The sequence below is a fragment of the Eucalyptus grandis genome, chromosome 1, assembly GCF_016545825.1.
Source record: "Eucalyptus grandis isolate ANBG69807.140 chromosome 1, ASM1654582v1, whole genome shotgun sequence".
NCBI lineage: Eukaryota > Viridiplantae > Streptophyta > Magnoliopsida > Myrtales > Myrtaceae > Eucalyptus > Eucalyptus grandis.
Genome location: NC_052612.1, coordinates 52,703,694 through 52,726,482, shown reverse-complemented (window position 1 = coordinate 52,726,482; position 22,789 = coordinate 52,703,694). Strand labels below are relative to the sequence as shown.

General features: G+C 38.9%; 2 protein-coding genes and 1 long non-coding RNA gene across 4 annotated transcripts; 2 read left to right on the top strand and 1 right to left on the bottom strand.

The window, feature by feature from the left end:
* The first annotated feature begins 2,665 nt into the window (after window positions 1-2,665).
* On the top strand, window positions 2,666-4,630 carry LOC120287596. The gene has a single exon (XM_039300502.1). It carries the CDS (start codon window positions 2,666-2,668, stop codon window positions 4,628-4,630), a length of 1,965 nt encoding a protein of 654 aa, XP_039156436.1.
* Window positions 4,631-5,218: 588 nt separating this feature from the next.
* On the bottom strand, window positions 5,219-6,674 carry LOC104436013 (gamma-glutamyl peptidase 5). The gene is made up of 3 exons (XM_010048747.3): window positions 6,121-6,674; window positions 5,650-5,982; window positions 5,219-5,556 (listed from the first exon to the last, which is right to left on the bottom strand). The coding sequence occupies exons 1-3, from the start codon at window positions 6,610-6,612 to the stop codon at window positions 5,458-5,460; spliced, it is 924 nt and encodes a 307-aa protein (XP_010047049.2). The 5' UTR covers window positions 6,613-6,674; the 3' UTR covers window positions 5,219-5,457.
* Window positions 6,675-17,620: 10,946 nt separating this feature from the next.
* Window positions 17,621-21,152, top strand: LOC120290869. Of its 2 annotated transcripts, XR_005548555.1 has the most exons (3): window positions 17,621-17,750; window positions 18,928-19,084; window positions 20,542-21,152. It is a non-coding gene; the product is annotated as an uncharacterized LOC120290869 (long non-coding RNA). The 2 variants fall into 2 exon arrangements; XR_005548556.1 differs by lacking the exon at window positions 18,928-19,084.
* Window positions 21,153-22,789: the final 1,637 nt, after the last annotated feature.

Genomic DNA, 22,789 nt, shown 5'->3' with positions numbered 1-22,789 from the left:
GGAGTAGGAGATTTCAAAATGTGCTCATCACTGAATCTAGTAATCGGCTACCGATTGTTTACAGATCTGTTCTCGAGGGATGAGAGTGCACTTTTAGCTGCAAAGTGTGCTTTGTTATTTACTTTTTAGCTTTTGATTTGTTCTGTAGTTATTTGAGATTTGCTAGGCTTAAAGCCTTCTATGTACTTCTCGAGTATTATTTTGATATATGAATGGTATCTTTCTTTCGAAAAAAAGAAGAAGAAGAAAAACAAAGGTCTTTAATTATTTTTGGGAGCAATAAACACAGCCTACACGTCCAAGTTTATGAGCAAAAATTACACGTTCAATCTACAAACTTCTAACTTAGAATGGGCGGTTAGGGGTTCAAATTCCCACATTTTCAGGGGGATTGGGGTATGGACGATTTCATTTCAAGAGTGGGTTTCGACTCCCACGCCCTGCAAGGAGGCAAGGGTTAAAGTCTGAGAATGAGTGTTAGAATAGGATTAGAGTAGGATCCGACAAAAAAAAAAAATCTACAAACTTTTAGATATTGGTCAATTTTGGTCGCTGTAATTTGCTTTCTATTCGATGTGCTATAATTCCACAAGTGATTTTATCACATTTCATTCAAAATATGATAGAATGTTGAATCAGCATTGAGTTGCTCGAGTGATGTCATTGTGTTGCGTCATATATTAGCAAGCCTAGTTACAAACACCATCAAAAAAAAGTTTGTACCAAACTCCAAGATCAAGTCAAGTATTATTCCATCACTTTGTCTCATCCGGACGTTAACCGTGTTATCCTTTTTATGAATCACGTGGAAGAACAACCGATTTGGATTGCATTCCAGAAGAGGAAAGAATGCAAAAAGCTTCCTGACCGTAGTCTTATCTTTACTCTCTACGAATAAGCCACAATGTCGTTGGGGACTATGAACGACATTTGATCTTACATGTTCCTCCATACATTTTTGGAGTCGTGAGCATTGAGAAGAGGATTTGTTAGAGTTATAAGCTCCAATCATTGGAGTCGAGCCAACCCAGATGATGTTCTCGGGTTTCAGCTCTGATTATTTTCCCCTTCTTGTTAATTGATTACCTTACGTTATTTTCCTTGATTATCTAAGAGTTGTGATTCTTGCTTGGTACTCTTTTCATGAGGCTCAGACTTAGCTGGACTAGAGATGTCAAAATGAGCCGCAAACCCATTTTGTTAATCGTGTTTTTAGAACTACATTGTGTCTGAGTTGTTTAAAATATTTAAAAGTCAGGTCAAAATGGGTTTTAAAAGATTAAAGTGTAATCTAATCGGTCTTGATGGGTTTGGTCCATTTAAATACAAAGAAGATTAACAAATATACTTCGGGACCCTTTCTTTTTTGTTATTTCTTATAGGATAGTGACACAACTAGTTTATTAACTTTGGCTCAATATGCAATGTGGTCCTTGAATTTTACCACGATGTGCAATGTTGTTTTTGAAATTTTGATTTGTTTAATATTGTCTCTAAATTTTTAGGACGTGCTCAAATTAGTCCTTGAACTATTTAAAAAATTTACAATATTATCGTTCAATTAATTCAAGTTCAGGGACAATATATAGTTCAAGGACTAAATTGAACATACATAAAAAATTTATGGACCATATTGAATAAATTGAAAGTTCATGAATGGCATTGCGCATTAAGTTAAAATTTAGAGATCATATTGAACAAATTAAAAGTTCAAGAACCACATTGTATATTAGGCCAAAATTCATGAACTATTTATTTCATTTTCCCTTTCTTATAACTTTATGCCTCAAAGTCTTAGACACGTATGAATGACAATCCAAAAGGTGAATATAATTTTTGTGAGATGGTTTTCTTTTTTGTCTGGTTACTATGGGCCTTTTCCATGGCGACGTCAATCTAACAAGGAAAAGAAGTAAATACAAAAATTGGAAAGAATAATTAAAACATGAAATGACGGAATTATGGAGATTTGGAGAAATTCATGAGTAAATTTATGATATAGATGAAAGATTTCAGCCAAGCAGAAATTAACCACAAAAAAAAAAAAAAGGTTAGATTTGTACATCTGAGAATGCTCAAACCTATGGTCGAATCATGGGAGACAATAATTAAAAAAAATTGTACACAAATGGTAGTAGCATCTCCTGTAATTTTTTCTATGTGCAATTGACATAGAGTTTGTAGATGAACTTGTTCTTTCATTGTTGGCAGTTGGTACATTTCCTTATTGTCCCTCTTAATGTCGCGAATCATGACGGGTCTATAGATCTTTTAGTGCAAGATCTCATCTACTAAATTAAAACAAATTTCTAACATTGGGAGAAATGATATGAGATGTGTTCTAGTAGCTAGTAGTCCGGGTCAGTTTTTGGTGGATCCAAGTGGGTTTGATCCAAATTGACTCATTTAATTCGTATTGACCAACTACAATAATTTGCCGGTTGCTGTAAAAAAACTCAGCATAGTTATCATGTGAGGCAAAGTTTTTGCCAAGTGAGCGCAAAGCGATTGCAGGCATATAAGAGAATTTGCTAATTTTTGAGAACAACTCCTAATGATACCGATTTGAATCTGGCGATACAAAGGAGTGATGATCTTGATTAGGTAATAGATCTCAAGAAAGAACTGCTGTGTTTCCTCATTTCTAGGACAATCTGGGGATATAATGGCTTTTTTCGAATGGATTGCAACGCTGGAATTAGTGGCGTGGGAGGATCTGATGGACTTATGGGATGAATGGGGGATCCAAATGCTCGTGATCGGAAGCATTTCCTTCCAAGCGGTCCTCCTCTTCGGGAACCGCCGGAGGCATTTAACCGGACGGTGGGGCATATTGATGAGAATGATTCTCTGGGTCACATACTTGTTTGCCACAGAAGTTGTGCCTTACTCTCTCGGCAAGCTCACTGGACTCCGAGTCAGGGATCCTACTCAACCCGAGCCAACGACCGAACTCAAGGCATTGTTGGGCCCGTTGCTTCTGCTACAGCTCGGGTATCCGGACAATATGACGGCCTACTCGATGGAGGACAACCGACTGGGTTGGAGACGGGTTCTGAATATGTTCGTTGTTGTGGCTGTTGTCTCTGGAGTTCTCATCAGATGCTTGAGTTACTCCAGCCTTGCATTCTTGTACATCCCAATGTTTGTGGCCGGCATGGTCAAGTACGGGGAAGGAGTATGGACTCTCAAATCTGCTCTTGGCTGGAACATCGGCATTATCGGGAAAGAAAGCAAACCGGTGAGCATTCCTCATTCCTTGAGAGACTTGCCCGAGGAAATCCACGGTCTCGATTTGCTTGTCAAGGTTTATTATCGCTTCCATTGCTTGAAACCGCACCAGGAAAACTGGATCTATCGTCCTGAATTTATATCTCAGCCCCTGCTCTCGATCAAAGATTGCTCATTAGATGCATTTAGGGTAACGGAGATGGAGCTTGGCTTCATGTATGACGCACTCTATACCAAGGCACCGATAATTTACACAAAGCTGGGTTTATTCGTTAGGTTCGTGAGTTTCTTTGGGCTATTCGTTACGCTAGGTGCATTCAGAATTTTAGCAAGGAGTCTGCCTCAAGATGTATCCGCATATACCAACTACACCTTTGCTGTTCTTGTGGTCACTTTTCTTATAGAAATGTATCAGATCCTACTATTACCCTATTCTGATTGGGCGATTGTAAAGATGGCTGAACGTCATAAATGGCCACTCGTGCTGCATTTCTTACGAAGCCTAGCACTTAGATCTGCGGATAGGTGGAGACGTTGGTCGAACAAGGTGGATCAATTCAATCTGCTTAGCTACTGTCTTCAAGATGACTGGACGAGGTACATCAGTTTCTTGAAGTGTTTCGGCCTTCGAGAATACATCAAAAGGACTTGGTTTCTTAATAGAGCGGGAATGGGGCCCGTCTGCTTCACCACAGACGACAAGATGAAATTGATGGAAGAACTGCAAAGGTTTGAGGAAGTAGGAGCCTCGCAACTGCTAAGGTTTGAAGAAGTAGGAGCCTCGCATCGGTTTAGCAAAAGAGCAGAGTGGACTTTCCGAAGATTTACTCGAGCACAAGAACTCAAATGGAGTGTGGATGGGGGGTTTGATAAGTGCATTGTGGTGTGGCACATCGCAACAAATTTATGCTACCAGTGCAGCCGAGGCTCGTCCAATTTTCGCAATGGAAGCAAATTGATTTCCAATTATATGATGTACCTTCTAGCTATTCATCCTTACATGTTATCGGTCATCACAGGGGATATCGTCTTTGCACATGCTTGCTCTGAGATCAAGTCGATCCTGAAAAGAAAAACTTCAATAAAAACAGTAGAGGATTTAGCCCGGAGCATTTTGACTACTGAACAACGTACTGCTTCATCAAGCTTGACACGAGATCGTGATGCAGCAGGAACATCGCAATGGGACGTGATATCCTATTCAAAAAGACTTTTTGGGTGGTTGAGGAACAGGGAAGACAAATGGGAGGTAATATACAGTTTCTGGGTGGAGATGCTCCTCTCCGCTGCCATGAATTGTCGATTGTCACACCATGCCGACCAACTTCGGCGAGGTGGAGAGTTGATCACTGTCCTCTGGCTCCTTTCAGCTCACAAGACAGACAAAATAAATCTTTAGCTTCATAGACAATGCTGAATCATTTTCCGTACTGTATGATAAATATATATAGTGTGAAATCTGTAGATTGTGTTTGAGACGTGTAGTTGGATTGAGTCTTTCAATTTAATTGATCTTGAACAGCAGGTTCTTGTGATTGAGCCTTCCATATTTGCATAGAAAAGCCTCATAAGAAAAATGATGCAGAAGGCATAATGCCCTTTGCTTTCCAACCTACACTCTTCTATCAAATTCCTCCCGTTATTTTTAGGAATAGGATTCCAGGGTTAGCTTTTTTCAGATTTAATATATTCATATCCATACATCCACGTGAAGGCATAATGATTTGCTCATATCATCTCAGAATCAGAATTGCAAGTTTGGACCAGAGAAAAACATATTAAATCAATCCAACAAATCACGTGGGATGCTAAAAAGGATGATATACATGAATCACTTCCATAATACGGCCATAAAGATTCCGTCGTGTTCATTTGCCAATGTGCGCAAAGTGGAAATCTTTATTTTCTTTAAAATAAAGAACGGAGTAATTTACGAAGTCGACATACTTTAGATCATAAATAAATGGCCGACTGTAGCCATGGGGAATTACTTTTAGGGATGAACATTTGAATGTAGACACAAACAATAAGTTGTGTCAATAGTTGACATTTGTTCGGGCAAGGATGTAAAAGACGGTCGTTAGTATACGTACATATATTTACCATACGAACTGAGGATCGTACATTGTTTCTTCTAACCATTTTTGGTCAGTAATGGAGTCATAAAAGGAAACGAAAATCGAACCAAAAAAAAAAAAAAAAAGAACAAGAACGTAAGCAATCCTTCTATCTTCCCTTGAGAAAGTTTCTGCAGATCCTTTCCCAGCATTTCCGATCTGGTTCGGCCATCTCTAACGCAAACTTGGCATCTTCAGCGAATCCTTTCTGCAAAAGTCACGGCAACACCGGGCTAGTGAGCAAAGCATGGAATTCGTCGCTAATGCATCGAGATGAAGGAAAAAGGGTGTTCGTTAGTACCTCGATGCAGTCGTTGTTCAGAAGGCGGTCGATGAGATTGAAGAGAATGTCTTTGGTGTACTCGGGGTGGCCCTGAATACCGAGAATGCGGTCACCGACCGCGAACATCTCGACGCCGGTTTTCTCGGAGAATGCAATGACTTCAGCACCAGTTGGGACCTCCCAGACCTCATCTTGATGGCACTCAATAATGGACAGAGCTGGTGGGATATCGTCCATCTCATTCAGATACCCACATGGGAACAAGTCCTTCACAATCTTCACCTTCCTCAGCCCAATGTCCCACCCTGTGTACGCTTTCCTAACCTTGCCCCCCAATGCTCTGCACAACACCTGCAGCAAACACACATTTCAAGAAAAGCCCAATTCAGCAACTAAACAGATGATTAGCCATGAATATTCGGCTTCAACACAATCAAGACTCAATCGGGACTAACGGGTTCTAGCTCAATATTCATCGCACGTGTCTACCTGGTGGCCGAAGCAAACCCCCAGCATCTTCTTGTCCATGGCGTCGAGAGTTTGCAAGAGGAGGCAGAGCTTGAGGATCCAGTAGTCGTTGCCGTAGGCGTCGAAAGGGCTCCCGCTGATGACGAACCCGTCGTACTTGTGGAGCTCGTCCCTGTCCGGGAACTCCCCATCCACGACCCTGTACAGGTCCCACCTCTCGCCGTCCTCGCCGAAGGCCGCCACGAACACGTTGAAGTACCCGCCGTAGACTTTCTTCACGTAGTCCGAGTCTCTTGCCGCGAGCAAGAGGGCGTACCTTTTCTCTGTCATGGCCTTCATTTTCAAGCCAAGAAGCCTGTCTGGGACTATCTGGGTGTGTCTGAGTCTTGCAATAAGAATGTCCGAAGTGTGCGTCTGTGTTTGTGTGTACGTGTGTGAACTCGATGTGCAGAGAAACGGAGAAGGAGAGGTGGCCTTTATAGAGGGACGAAGGAGACGGTAGATCGTGGACATCAGATGCTGCTGCGGATATGGAAACTTCCATGAGCTGGGATCTTGAAATTAATAAATTTTTTGGGTATGAACTACGTGTTTTGAGAAGGAAAAGGGAATCTACATTATGTAAGAAGGCGACACGGTAGGAAAGCCGCAGCCTGGCGAGTGGAGGCACACGGTTTGACCTTTTGGCCCTTTTCTGACCAAAAGAAAACGTGGGCACAGTGAATTCCTTTGTTTCCTTTGTTCAAAGACATCTCTTTCTTTTTAGGTGTAAAAAGTGCCAATTCAGTTTGTGGCGAATTCTATTTGCTTGAAACAAAGGTTATCCCGCTAAAAATTTTAATTTTTCTCCATGCGACATCAATACTCAAACTGGTACCGGCGATCCAAAAATATTTTCCATTAGATTTTCATTTAGAATTGCCTTTAAAAAATTGATATGGCAACATGCATGGACAATGCTAAATAAATGAACCTAACATGGCTTGCACATCTCTAGAATCAATATTGCAAATAACGACATGATTTCTGGGGCAAACTGTGTAACCTTAGGTTAGGTTTTTTGGAACAATTTGAGCAAGCAAAACCGAAATACCTTCAACTTAGATGGTTTACTAGGGTTTACAGTGGATTCAATGGGAGTAGCACCATAAACGGCACATCGCCTGACAGCTCCAAGAATGAAGCTTGTCACATCCCGTGCGAGCGCAGACGGTACTTAAAGTTCTGAGAATGATTTGTCAATTGATCGATGAGAAGGAAGTCATGGAAAAAGAGGATTGAAAAAGAATATGAGGGAAATAATCCACGCTCTCCCAACGCAGCTGGAAAGGTGTGGACAATATCTGGACACGACTTAAGGGACTGAACAATAAGATAGTAGAGGAAGTGTCCAAGCTGGAAGCACAGGAAAATATCTGTTCGAGAGCCATAATTGAACCGATAGGGGGACTAATGTGTGCACTACTGCCGTCCCATCTGGATGAGGAAGAGACAACACCGCTTGCTTTAGATCGACAACAATGATTTTTTGGGGATAGTGGTGTTGTCTGCCCGTCATTTTCGCTTCTTGGCAGGATCACTGATTATGGGTCGAACGATGCAAATGATGTATTTTGATGTTATTTTGGTCTGAACAACGTTTTTTATGTGCTTGGCGTAGGAGTGAATGACATAGTTAAGAGTTTTGCGTCTTGTTTGTGCCAGAATGACATAGTTGAGAGTTTTGCGTCTTGTTTGTTGGCACAGCTCGAATGACATATTCATGCTGCGGATATAAGAAAATGACTGTTTATTCGTATAATCTTATAGAATTAGCTAAGCGTACCATTCAGAATGAATAACCAAGTTCACTATCTATTTGCTAATGTATATGATTCAGCGGATGTAACTTGACAAACTCCAAAATTTGATATATTCACTATTGGAAGTACATATGTCCTTTTTCAATCATCACTTAGAGTACCATTCAACACGCAAAACTTTGAGTTGAACACAATTCAATCCAACCAATTACAAAGCAAAATTTCTCATAACTAGTCATATGAGTGGATCGATGACAAGATCCTTAGAGAGCATCTTGAATTTCCTAATTAACCGGACCTCTTTATTATTTTCTAACAATGTGAAACCCTAGAGAATACAAGCCATTGTCAACGAGACATCTTCAAATTTGTTTCTTCCCCGCCACGCATGGAAGCTAGCATGTTGGACCTTGCCGGTCGAGAATATTAATAAATTATATGATCGTTCTGGACCGTCGCAAGGACCACGTACGCGTGGGGACCAAAACAGCTCGTCGGTCTTGGGAATGGGTGATTGGCACTAATGGAATCTTACGTGATCTAATCGATATATATAATTTAATGGCCTTCGTTAGTGATTTTCCAAGGCAACACGGCAAATCAACTGTTGAACACCCCCTCCAACGCGTGTGTTTTCTCAGGACGGCATCAATTTCTCCCAAAAAGGTTTGGAAAAGACGTAAGATTCGACATGCATGTTTATTGCATTTTTGAGATCTCTCCTTATTATATCCTTCGAAAAACTTAGCATAACGAACCAAGCAACGCATTATTTTCACGCAAGGAATTGACATCTAGAAGATTTCTATAAAATCAATATTCGGAAGTAATTGTCTTGGCGAAACGAAAAGAAATTATTGTAGTAGTACAAACAAGCTGTACGCGTATGCGTGGAGAAGAGAAAAATATTTTGAGAATTCATTTGGCAAGTCTGCTTAGAAAGCAAAAACAGAGGTAAAATAGAATTAAAATCGAAGCAAGCGAGGGAAAATTAGGATTAGGAATCTACCCATTTGTCTACCGACGGGAATATTATAAAACAAATCAGTGAGACTATTTTGAGAGGGAAAGGACAAAAAAAAAAATCTTTATAATATAGCACAGATGAAAGCAATATTTGATTTTATTATTATTATTATTATTACAGGAAAGCTCCTCCCCGTGAATGGCATTTCTCACGTGTAATTTGTCGGTGTCAAGAAGAAAAGGATAACAACATCAGTGATTATTAAACATCTCCACGGTAGTCTCTAAACCTATTCGTTTTATAATTTATGTGGGATTATGAAATTTACGATCCTGCCTTCACTAGTTATCGTCGGCGTATTGGCTTGGCGTATCTCCTCAATCCATCATTTTCCATGTGTACAAATTTTATGTTTTTTCATTATATATACATTCCGTGTTTCATCGTTTTTGTCAAATTGCAAGTAAGAAGTGTTACACTACACTTAATATATACATAAATTTGCAACTTAGGATGATTCATCTGAGTATGTAGAAGATGTCTCCATATATAATCTAAGAATATTTTGAATGATTTGACTATATACCTATTAATATGGGATTGAAGTATAGTCATGTTCGGTGTTTGATATTTCTTGATTGTTCATTTGATTTCCTCCTAATTTTAACCAACATACATAGGTGCACATTTCATCATTTTCTCATAATTTTTTTTTTAAAAATATTCTCTTCTTTTGTCTTTTTTTTTTTAAATACTTTTTGAGGGCCGAAAGGGGTTGCCGAGTTTCACCTAGTGGCCCATAGCACCTCACCAGCCCTTAATAGTAAAGATAAAAATAAAATAAAAAAATAAAGAAAATAAAAATTTGAATTAAAAAAATCACAATATTAAAAAAATTGTAAAAATTGTTTATGTCAATATCGGTCATACCACATGGAATGACCGGTGTTTGGGTTATTGATTTTCAGTTGATATTGACCGGAATGATTATATTGACAAATTGTAAAAATGTTTATGATTAGATTGATAAAACTAAAATGTTTATAACAAAATTAATCGTGGTCAAATTTACGGTGCACGGTGCTTAATATACACGTAAGTTTGCAACTTAGTATGATTCATCTGAGTATGTTGATGTCACCATCTATAATCTAAGAATATTTTGAGTGATCTAATTGTGCTCCTATTAATATGAGATTGAATTGATGTCGATTTGGTGTTTGATGTTCATTGATTGTCCATTTTATTTCCTCCTAATTTTAATCAACATACATTGGTCGGCATTTCTTTATTTCCTCTAAGTTTTTTGAATCCTTTTCTTTTTCCTTTTCTCTTTTTTCTTTTTCTTTTAAGGGCCGGCAGGTCTAGGCCGGTGGCTTGCAGCAATAATAAAGAAAAAAGAAAAGAAAAGGAAAATTAGAAAAATCAAAAAATTAAAAAAAAAATGTAAGAATTGTCTATGTGCTAGCCATACCACATAGGACGACTAATGTTCACGCTGTTGATTTTTGATTAAAATTAGTCAAAATGATTAAATTGGTAAAGCATTAAAAGGTTTAAGAGTAAGTTGATATAATTGAAAGATTTATAATTAAATTAGTCACTTAGGATATTTTCGACAATTTTCGCCAAAGATGGTTATAAGTTACTTATGACAACAAAATAGAAACAAAAGATTTGTCTCTAAAAGCAAATATTAGTGGCAGATGTTTTTTGACGCTGCCTATTACTTTCAGAATCAGTAGCTGTTGTTAAATGATTTTTTTCATTTTCTAAAAATTTAAGGAATAGATAAATGATAAGGAGTGACAGAGAGATGTCTTTGAAAGCATTATTCGTTGTAGCGTGGAGCTAATTGGAATTGAATAATTTTATTCGCAAGCACGATAATCTTTTATGAAATATACGCACTACGTGAGTACTTCCTGGCCAGTACTAGTGGCCGGAAAATGAATGCATTTCCCACTACAACGTTGGATGTCCCTTCTTTTTATGCACTTGTACCTTGTTATATATATATCCGATAAAAAAAAAGGTGTGTTAGCATTGTGTTTTATCTCCAAAAGAAAGATACCAGATTTGTCGGTTATGGAATAATCACATGTTCTCCTCTCCAAAGATTAACATACTTTAAGACGGAAATCGCGCTTTGTATAGACTATCGTATGAATTGTAGTAGAAAACGATAAATAAGCATATGAGCATAAAGAAAGCTTGACATTTACGTATTTATAGTCTCGTATTTATTGATTTTGACAAGCTCGCATAGTAAAATAGTTACCATGATATCTTGACCTATTTTATCTTCTTTAAAAAAAAAAATTATTGTGGCAAATTTATACAGATCTAAAACATTATGTCGATATTCAGGTAGGAAATTTCTTTAACGCAAAGGAGCCACAATTAGAATAAAGAAATAATCAAGTGGAGAATGTTGAAAAAGTACTACCCACGAGGAATACGATCAATCCCTTGCAAAGTACTCCCCGCAAGGAATACGATCAATCCTTTGCAACTTTAGAGTCTCGCGGGATCGAATCTAGACGAAAACCTCAAGAAGTCGTTGCTATTTTATAATTTTTCATCGGTGACGCATCTATATTCTTGATTCTAGAACCCATCAAAGGTCTATGGGGTGACGCGTAGATGCAAATTGGAAACACAGTGGAGCGCAACCAAGCGACATATGTAGGATCTAAGGTATCGCATTCTTGGTATTGGGGTTGTGGGATGTTGACCTAACTTATCTTTAATAACTAGGCAAGCCTTATAGTGCCCGAATTGCGGCTTTATGCACGGTGCTGCGATTCAGAATCATGCACTTCCAAGTTTCACGTAAAAGTCGATTCTCTCATCCAATTGCATGGCTGCTTATTCACCCCTCTTTTTTTAACCTGAATCGTCACGATTATTGGAGCGGGCAGAGGTTCTGATGTTCTTTCTGGAGGAATAGTTTCCATATCTGTATACCCGATGCTTCTCGCATCCATCATCTGCTGCTTTTTTTCTGGAAAAGTTGTGTCTGTGCGGAAGAAGATGTGAATCGTTCGAATCTGTGATGACGGCAGCTCCCCAGTTGGGTGCCTCCTTTCGATTGTCCATTGCCTCTCGCCTGAAAATTAATGAAGAGCTGCGTGTAAAGTTGAATGAAATCGATAAATAAGAATTGAGCGTTAGAAATGAATATTTGAACATTTCGCTTTGTTTCGGGTAGATATTCTAATAAGTGCATCTATGAAAGCAATTCGCGAATGAGATTCTCCAATCGCATTAGCACCTAAAAATGAGATAATTATCCAAAAAATTTATAAATTTATTGTACAGTAACTAATTCAATCTTAAACATTTTAATTATATCAATTTAATCTTAAATATTTTGACAATTTATTAATTTAGTCCTAAACCTTTCTTTGTATTAATTTAATTCTAAACATTTTGATGATTTTCCGATTTAGTCCTAAACCTCTTATTTGGATATGTGGCTGGAATGACTAAATTAATAAATTATCAAAAGTTTATGATCAAATTGGCAAATTATAAAAAAATTTAAGATTAAATTGATAAATTATCAAAAAATTTATGACTAAGTTACAAAGACTATGCAAGCCCACAAGTGCCATAATTTCTGCTAGATGCATGGTACTGCGATTCAGAATCATGCACTTCCAAGTTTCTCGTAAAGTCGATTCTCTCATCCAATTGCATGGCAGCTTATTCACCTCTTTTTTACCTCGCCTGTCACGAGTAAATGAGAAGGCAAAGGTTCTGTGATCTTCTTTATGGAAGAATAATTCCCATATTTTTCCGATGCTTTGCACATTTACTTGAAAAAATTATGTCTGTATGAGAGAAGATGTGACTTGTTCGAATCTGTGACGGCAGCCGCCCCACTGGGCACCTCCTTGCGATTGTCTATTGACGTTAGCCTGAAAATGAATGATGAGCCGTGTATAGAGTTGAATGAAATCGATGAATAAGAATTGAGCATGAGAAATGAATATTTGCACTTTTCGCTTTAATTTGGATAGATATTCCAATAAGCGCAACTGTGAAAACAATTCACGAATGAGATTCTCCAATCGCAATAACATTAAAAATAGAATAATTGTCCAAATAGTCATGAACCTCCCATATGACAATCAATTCAGTTTTAAACATATTAATCGTGCTAACGTAATCCTAAGCCTTTTGATCATTTGTTAATTTAGTCATAAACGTTTAATTTTGATACTTAGCTAAAAGGACTAATTTGACGAATTGTTGAAAATTTTATGATTGAATTGACAAATCATTAAAAATTTTAGGACTAAATTGGCATTGAGAGATTTAAGATTGAATTAGCCTTCACACAATAGGCTTATGACTTTTTAGACAATTTTTCTCATTAAAAACCCTATTTTCTTAGGATGTTAATGTTTTTTAAGTGATTTCCAATATGGGCATTTAAATGTCTTTCTTCTTAAGCGGTGCATCTGATTTTTTTTTTTTTTTTTTTTTTCATGTACTCAAACTTCTTTCCAGCTTGAATTTTACTTGGGCTGCGCCTTGCATGGCCTCATGCAAGTTTTGAACTTTCACGTAGGGAAGAGACTCGAACTTTCGTACTTCCGAAGGTCGCAGTATCCATCTTTCATTTGTCTAACCAAAGCGTGTAGACTACAGGCGTTCAAATTCACTTGGATTAGGATTTTGCATCTTGAATCACAGCCCGTGTAAAAGGAGGGACAAAAAAACCAAAACATAGAAAGTTGTGTTGACCAATTGAATAGCCGCACCACGCTCTATTGGTGCCTCAACAAATCACAGCCAACGATAAGACCACCAAATCTAATGACTCAATGGTCGAAATTTATTTAGGCATCGAGAGGAATACTGTAGGGAGTGGAGGATCGGAATTTGCATGCTTACTTCTTCTATTTCATTATCGGAAATCTTAGGGTTAATACAAACCCTAGACTACCCATCAAACAACACATCCATATCGGATATATTCTTGGGTTAATACAAACCCTAGATTACCCATTAGACAAAACATCCATATCGGATATATTCTTGTTTGAATCGGCATCCATTCGAATCGAGTTCTTCGCAGCCATCGGCTGTGCATGCATAAGCCTCACACGCGGGGTCGGTGTGAGATCACAAGCTGGGCGACGGCGGCCATCAAGTTGGAAAGTTCCCTAGGGTTCCCGAAGCCCTTTCGGATCCGGTGAAGGCATACGGGGTTTGACTAGAACTAGACTGACTCAACAGCAGAGTTGAAAGGCACGGACGTGAAACTGATCAGGAACACAATAAAGTCGGTCAAAGCCTTCCTTGGCAGACCACATTTTTCTATGGGAAGAATTTTCTACGAGGTAGCCGTCTACGCCTAGGGCTTCCCAACGTAATGTGGAAGAGACAGGGTCTCCTAACTTTCATTCCCACGTTGGACGAAGTCGATTCCAAGCTTGGTTTTCCGCCTAACGACGTTTGACATCTTTGGCAAGACAGAGATAATGGGGGGGTGGAGAGAAGAGAAAGAGAAAGAGAAATGGAGAGTGCTCCACCACTTGTTTTGGCAGATTCTGGGTGGCCTGAAATTCGCAGGCGATGACGAAAGGATTCTAATTCGGCCGACGTATCTTGGGGCCCCATGTTTAGGCGAAACTCACGAAATGAGATGAGAATATAAGGTGGTCGTGGATTCGTGTGCTTTGATTCGAGGCGTTTAAAGGAGAATTGTAGGTTTCGAAGACAAACCCTTTTGTCTCGTGGAAGCCAAGTGCGTCATGATACACATTTTTTGGTTCCGGAAGAATGGAAAAAGAGAGGGTTGAATGGACTCTCAATGAATTTAGACCAGATTTAGCTCATGCTACATATATACTGTAGCTATTATTATGACGCCTCAATTTTAGTGTTTTTTTCCTTCTTCTTTTTTTTTTTGTTTTAATAGGAAATGAAAACGAAAACGATTTTTATTTCCATTTTTCGATTTTTTTCAAGAGAAAACGTTTGATGAGTGAAGTACATGAACGTTTTGCGCTGATTTTGGCGATAATCCTAACAACAACTCATGTATTAATATTTGAAAATAATTTGATATAAGCATCGAACAGGAAAAAAGACAAAGAAAAAAATGATAATTGACGTGGGGTGTCGATACTGAGCCGAAACTCAAAGCAGCCCGAAAAATTCAAGTCCTTTCAACTTGGATAATTGGGAAAACAACCTTCTTTTTTTGTTAGTTCAGTTCGGGTAACATTGGAGACCTTGATTGATTTATACAATTGGGCTTTGGAAATTGGTGGTTGTAACCTAACCCCGACCTGAAACGAAAAGACCCAGAATTTTCGGGTCATTTCGGGTTTTTTTAGTTTGCTTTTTGACACCCCTAACATGCGTAAAAAAAAAAAAAATCTCAATTAATCATCTCAATTGGCGTCACATGCATAGGGTGTTAATACTTGTCCAATTTAGGGTGTGTTTATTTTGCAAAAAATGAATGATTTGGAAAATATAAAAACGGTCACCTGTATTACTTACAAAAATGAAATATTTTCATCTTTTATGAAAATATTTAAACAAATGGTTATTGATAATGAAAACATTTTTCATTAACTAATTATTCCAAGCAATACAAGTGATCTTTTTTAGGAAAATATTTTCAAATTATTCATTTTTTACGAAATAAACTGAGCAAATCTATTTTAAAACATTTTAAACATAATTAGGGGGTTATACCTGACCATATACTGGCATTATGGTCCCTATGCCCGGTCTGCTTCTAACGAGGCTTAAAGAGTGAATACAGATATATAAATTTTGTGGGCTGAACTATTAGGCCCATATAAGGACTGCCTTCACATTCATGATTCACCTATTAAGGCTACTATATAATGCTAGGCCCAGAGAGGGCATAAAAATGACATCAATTAAAAGGAAATTAAACCATGTAAATGTCTCAATAAACAGTGTTAACGAACAAAATTAAGGCCTGTCTGTTTGAAAGAAAAAAATCATTTTTTAGAAATTATTTTTCAACTTCCAATGTTTAGATGACGAAAACTAAGTGATGTAAGGAAGCCCTTTTTTTTATCAACTAAAAACAATAAATTGAGATTTGGAGAAAACAACCTCCTTGTCTAGTAAGAAGAAAATCACTTTCCCTAAACTACCAAATAAATGAAAACTATCCATTCTCTTTAAAAATGATTTTTGTGAAAAATATTTGTCATTATCATGAAGTTTTCAACAAAACAAACGCATCATTTACTAATACTAATCGATGATTTTCCAAATGTCAAACAACAACATTATTAAGTTCTACGTCTATCGAGCGTCATTGTCGCTTGCTTTTTTCCCTTTGCGGTTCTCTTGCAATTATGCAACTTAACGACTCATTATCATTAACCACTCACTAATCAGGATCAAATGCATGATTAACACTTTTCCCCTTTCCCCTTTCCATATTCAATTCACAAAGTATGGGGCATCATTACTTACAATGATGTGTGTAGTGCCAACAACATTTCTATCAAACTTGACAATAGGGTCCAATGCAAACCCTACTTGTGATGGTGGTGGACATGGCATAGCTTTATTCCACGTGTCACTACAAGACAACTTCAGTATACATATTATATATCTCTCTTTCTATATATATACATATATGTAGTGATAAAGTTTATAATATAATGGGTGGGGCAAATGGTTGGGTCGTCCTTTAAACCATTGGGCGTGGCTCAATGCAGGTTCTCTCATGTGCACCACACTCACTCGTAGGGCACCGATGCACTTTTTCTATCGAAATTCTTGTAAGAGCTTTTGGCGGTAGAGAGAAAAAGAGAAGGGGTCTATCTTTGACATTTTGATAAAAAGAGTGGGGGGCCAAAAGTACAAAAAAAGTAAAAGAGAAAAGAAGAAGGGAGAAGAAGGGTCAACATTTGCGACCCCAACTTTTCACACCAACGTGGTCTCGTCATGATTAAATCATCTCTCTATCTTTTTTTTTTTTTTAACCCTTATCCTTTTATTTTTTTCTTCACTTCGCTTTTATCTTCCAGGCGTTCAAATAAGATGAAATCTTCCATCATTATCATTATTATAACCATGTAGATCCCTTGATTTTTGTTTTTTTCTCTTTTTACTAAATCGTAGGTCCCGTTGAAATAAACCGCGCCCTAGGGTAGCCCATAAAGTATTGGAGGAAAATCATGAAAAGTAAACAAATTTAAACAAATGGCTACTCAGAGACCTACATAAGGGCCAACTTGAATTACATTGATATAGATTAAACTACTTGTTCAACTCAAATCAAATCTAAAGATTGAAATGAAATAATTTAATCAAATCGTATTATCAAGATGTTAGTTTTAATTTGTGCTAATTCTAACACTTAAAGACATTGACTTATGTGATTGTTATTGTATTATAACACCGTTAGAGATATCCATCTATGTAGTATATATATCTATGACATTTATACCATTGTCTCGATCATCTTGACCTATACTTTTTCAAAATCTAATAACTTGCAAAGAACGACGTCTTTGCATTTTGGAATCAAATGAAAAGCTAAATATCAAAAGTATGGATGGACACTGGAAATTTGGCGCACACGCTTCTCGATTATTGTACTCGAGATTTGGTTCCGTGATAAGTAAAGCAAAAAAAGAAAATCGATGTCCAATGCTGTGAATCTGACTATGCTTATCGTGATATAAAATGGTGATTGGATAGGACATGTAGTTTAAAACTACTCTCTCTCTCTCTCACTCACATGAATGTTCAAACCCTAGGAAGAGCCTCCGTAACGCTTCGCAGCTCCTGAGGGCTCGAAGTTCTTTCTTTAACAGTGAAACAAGCGAGATTCCAAGTACATATAATCACTGCAACAGGTTCTCTCTCTCTCTCTCTCTCTCTCTCTCTCTCTCTCTCACTACAGTGCGTGTTTTCTGCGTCTGAGCTTGGATGTTCATGTGTTGAGGAAGAGTTAAACCTGAAAAGGCGCGGCGCGCAGGAGGGTGTTGGGTTTGAATTTTCGTACGTTGACTCCTTTGAACTTTTTCTGTTCTAGGGATGTGCATGAATGCCCAGTATCCCCCATCAAAAGTTTCTATAAATGGACTGGAGATCTCAGTCGATAACGATTGATATCTTCTCCGATCCTATCCTATTCAGCTTCTCCATCGTTTCTCTTGTTCTCTCTCTTCTTATTTTCTCTTATCATATGGTCAAACTTAAATAAGTTGAACCTAAATTAAGCTTTAAAATTTGGAGAAATGCATAAAATTTTCGATTCTTCCCCCAGCTAGGAGAGATGATGATCTGCAGGATCTAATGATGATGCTAATAGTAATAATCTTGGAGAATTTCTCCCATTTTTTATTGCGCGTTTTCTTTTCTTACTTTTCATTGGGATAATCGTTATTGAAATGATAACATGTCACATAATCGAGTCATCTCACTTACAATCATCTTTATCTCATCAATTGTTCATGTTTTTCAATTAGTTTTCTATCTCAAAACCTTTCTTTTTGTTTTCAAGCGATTATGTCAATATCATGTTTTTCACATGCGTGACTGTTTACACGTGAGGGAAAATATTAAGAAAGGTTTCATAATAATTATAGCTAACTTCATGTTTAATCCAAGCTTTGCATTTCATCCGTTTCTGTCGTTTGCATCATTGATCTTATAAATGTGAAATCTCCCTCTCAATGCAACTTAGCCACATGCAAGCTGGTAATCATACCCTGGGCTCCCAGACTCTTGCTTTTTGAAAAGATAATCAACACTTTAATTCCTCGAGCATCACTTTGCTCCCTAAAAGTGATTTCTTCACTTTATCCCTCACAAATTCATATACCGTGTCAATTTTACGAAATATTTGCATTCAAGGCATTGCTCAACACGAATTCAAGTGTATCTTCCCTTAGTAGAACTAGGGTCCCCCCCCAATAAAAAAAATCTCCCTTAGTCCCTTAGGCCAGCTGAGTAAAAAGAAGAAAGGGGGGAAAAGAGTACAGAAATGCACTAGTACAGAAATGCACTAACTTGCCCAAATATTGACAGAATGGAATGGGTGAGGAGCAGAATTTGGTCACTCATGGAAGCAAGGAAGCTGCAGGACCCTCGAAGGAAACTGCACAGCCCATCTAATGCTCATTCTCACGCATTGTGAGATAGGGGAAGACGCTTCCCTTTGAACATGGAGACGAAAAATCCGGGAGTACGTTTCCCTCTCTTCTACCTTCATTAACTCGTGCCTGGATTTTGCAATGACCATAGACCCCACCACCTTCATTAACTCATGCTTGTAGTTGTAACCTTACCTACTTATGGTCACATTCCTTGCACTTAACCATAAGGTCAAATTGGTTTAATCTTAACTAATCATACATCAATGGCGTGGAAAATGATATCACGATCACTTTTCAAAAGTGTTCTCGATCACCGTGATTAAATGATATCATAGTCAATTTTAATGTATTAGATTCAAATAATGTAGTCGATTCAATTAGAAAAAGCATGTCATCGACGTTGATAATAAGCGATTCACAAGCGAATTATTTTCCATGCCCTAGCCTACGATGTTCTGCCGAATAGTAATTGCATATGAATAGAGATAATTCCAAAGGCCTTTTGGGGTTCTCACAAAGGAAAGGAACAGGGAGAGAGGGAGACCACTTGGAGTTCCACCTTTTTGCTTGCTTGCGGTTAGCTTTCCCTCTTTTCTCATCCTTTTTCGAAAGTCGGGGGTCGTGATTGACGAAGTGAAGTGCGCGAAGCTATACGTGCGATAGTGCAAAACAGCGGTTCGAGTTCACAAGGAGGAGGAGGTGGGGGGGCAAACAAACATAGAATAGGAATAGACCTGGACATGAACGAGTGTGCAGTGGAAGAAGGCCTAGAACCAATCAAAACCGAATGTTAGGCCGTGGGAAAAGGGGAGGGGGACTCAATGTCTAGTCGGGGTCCTTTTGGTTCTCGGGTGTCCGTCTCGATGGTCCTCGACTGTGGCGCCCCTGTTTAGTCGCAACTCTCAGTCTCCATCTCTCTCTCTCTCTCTCTCTCTCCCCCATTTTCAAACTTAAATATTCACAGTAGCCTCAGAAAGAGCTGAACCCCGTTTTGACTGACCGATATGTTTTAGGACATGGACGTCGCTTTTCTCTTCGGTGGTGGTGATGTTTCTCTGTTGAAACTGCTGTTTCTCTTTCTTCAGGAGGGGGGGAAATAGAGAGGGGGAGGGACACGGATGTAATTCAGGAGAACGTTTGAGGGCAGGCAAGGGAAACAGGACAGCAGCAGAGGTTGCTTGCGCAAATCTAGCTAATCCTGGGCCTCCTGGGGCAAGCAGAAATCGCCCGAGCTTAAAGCCAAACATCAAATCACAATCCATATCAAAGGAAAACACACCCCCCCCCTCCCTCTTCCCTCAGGAAAAACACACAAGACCCATTTCGTTTTCACTCTCGCTCAGGTCACTTTTAAGCCTCATCATTATGGTGTGAGAAGAAGGGGGAGAGTACAGTTGCAGAAATGGTCTCTTCCCGTGCACGCACGAAGCCAAGGCAATCTCACGTCCTCGGCTTCTTGTAACCCAGCGCAGCACACAACCTCCCCTCCCTCCCTCCCTCCCTCTCTTATCATTTCCCAACAGCCCTTTTCTCCATTTCTTTTCAGGACAGGACAAGAAGACACGACTTGGTACTCCCAGGAAACGAGGAATTCTTGAGAGAAGGGAAGGAAACGTTGCGAGAACGGAAAAACCCATGTTTTCCTCTTCCATGATTTGTGCTCTTTCTGACAGGCACGCAAGCACCCCACCCGCCTCTGTTCTATCTTGTTTTCTGGGGGTAACGCTGCTTAAAAATTCCACCTTTCGCCTCAATTGATGGGTGAACACATGCTGCTGCTGCTGCTGCGACTGTGGAAGCGACGGCGAAGGCGGCGGCGACGGCGGTGGAGCGTGGGGAGTGCATCTGGCGGTGGTGGCGGTGGTGGTGTTGGGTGGCGAGCTGAAGAATGGCATTGCTCTTTTTGCTTATGTGAGGTGTGGCAGATTTGGGCTCTTTTGCGAGGTTCAATTCTTGTCACTTGCTTATCACTGTTCTCCTGCTTGTTTAGCCTCTAACGGTGGTGGTGGTGGTGGTGGTGGTGGTGGTGATATTGGCGGGACGGCTCAATCTTGTATTTCTCTGCTTCCAATTTGCTCTCATCTTTGTTGCTTTTCTTCTTTGTTAGCTATTTGTGAATTCATATGAAAGGCTCTGCAAAATGCTCAAGTTGGTCTCTCTCTCTCTCTCTCTCTCTCTCAGTTCTTCTTCTTTGTTAGTGCCTACTTTGTGCTTCTTCTTCTTCTTCACCTATCTCTTGGAAAAACCCCATTTCTGGACAAAGCGAACCCAGAAGTGTTTTTTCCATTTTTGCTTCCCTTCCAACAAAAAGCCAGAAATTAACAGGAAGATGAAGCAGTAAAAAAGAGCCAAAGTAGATTTTTTTGGGGGTCTGAAAACACTGTTTCATTACCTTGTTAATTCAAACTGCTGGTCAGGCTGTCCACTAAATGCTCCTTGTGTTTTCTTGGGGGCTGTGCATGTTGGTTGGCCGTGTTGTGTTGTGCTAATGCTCTCTCTCTCTCTCTCTTCAAATGCAAATTTGCGAAATTTGATGTCATCTTTTATATGTTTTGTTTCTAGGAATTGGTACAGTTTGCCCTTGGAATTTTCCTCTTGCTTTTTAAGAATGTGGGAAGACTTTGTTTTTTTCCTAATGGACATATGTCGCCCTTACTCTTAACCGGTTCCTATATTGTTTCGTTTGGCTTGGTAAAACTTGTCTGCCAATGTCATTTTCTGGGGTGCAAAACACAAGATCGACATGTTCACTAAAGAAAAACACTGAACGCAGAACCCTCTCGGACAGAAGGAGAAACAAAAAGCCCAGCTACCATGCAGCAGCTGCTTTAACTATGATTCATTATGCCTCAACTTCCTATAAGCTCCAGATTTCGCCGAATCGGCGATGCTCGTAGGTTTTGTGTCTGAGTTATCAAATGGTTGGAGGGATTTGAGTTGTTCATGCACCCAGGACCCTTGACACAAACAGAAGCGTTGCAAGTTCCATATGGATTACTTCTCAATTCAATTTCTACGACTTGTGCTTCTAAACTATTATTTTCCCCATTCTTTTGTCTGAGTTATAAAATGGTTTGAAGGATTTGAGTGTTCATGCATCAAGGATCCTTGACACAAATAAACGCGTTGCGAGTTCCACTTAGATTACTTCTCAATACAATTTCTACGAATGGATGTGTGCTTTTGCCCCTATTTATCACCCCAACAATGCCATGGAGCTTTTGCGAGGAAACCTTGATTTGGACATTCGCCAATGAGCAGCAAGAAATTAAGAAAAAGTGGGAGCCAAGTGTCAAAGGAGAGCTTCTATAAGGTACCCATCTTGAGCGTTGCTCTTGCTGTAGGCGCTGGGTGGAACTTGGGAATGATGTAGTCATTTTGGAAGAGATAAATATGAGCGGACACAAGACCTAGGAATTGGCGTGTGTCTCTTGATTATTACCACATTTTCATAGCTGTGCTTCTCAAGGTAGCCTCGATTTGAATCCTTCAGACATAAACTTCTTTTTTTCTTTTCTTTTGGTTTTCTTTTTTTGGTGATTGATTAAAGAGGCAGAGTTTTAAAGAGTCAGCTAGTAGCATAGAAACTCTAATGCTGCCCACCTGGACCTGGACATGTCCCTTGAAACAGCTCATCCATATGCTTCTTTCCATCTGGTTTGGAGGGTGTCATTAGTTTGTCGCTTCATCACATGTCGCTCCGGACATTGAAACAAATTAAAAAAGCTTGTACAAGTATGTTATTTCAAAGGTGAGCTTCTGTTCCTTTACTTTGATGCCAAGGCTAAAGAGAT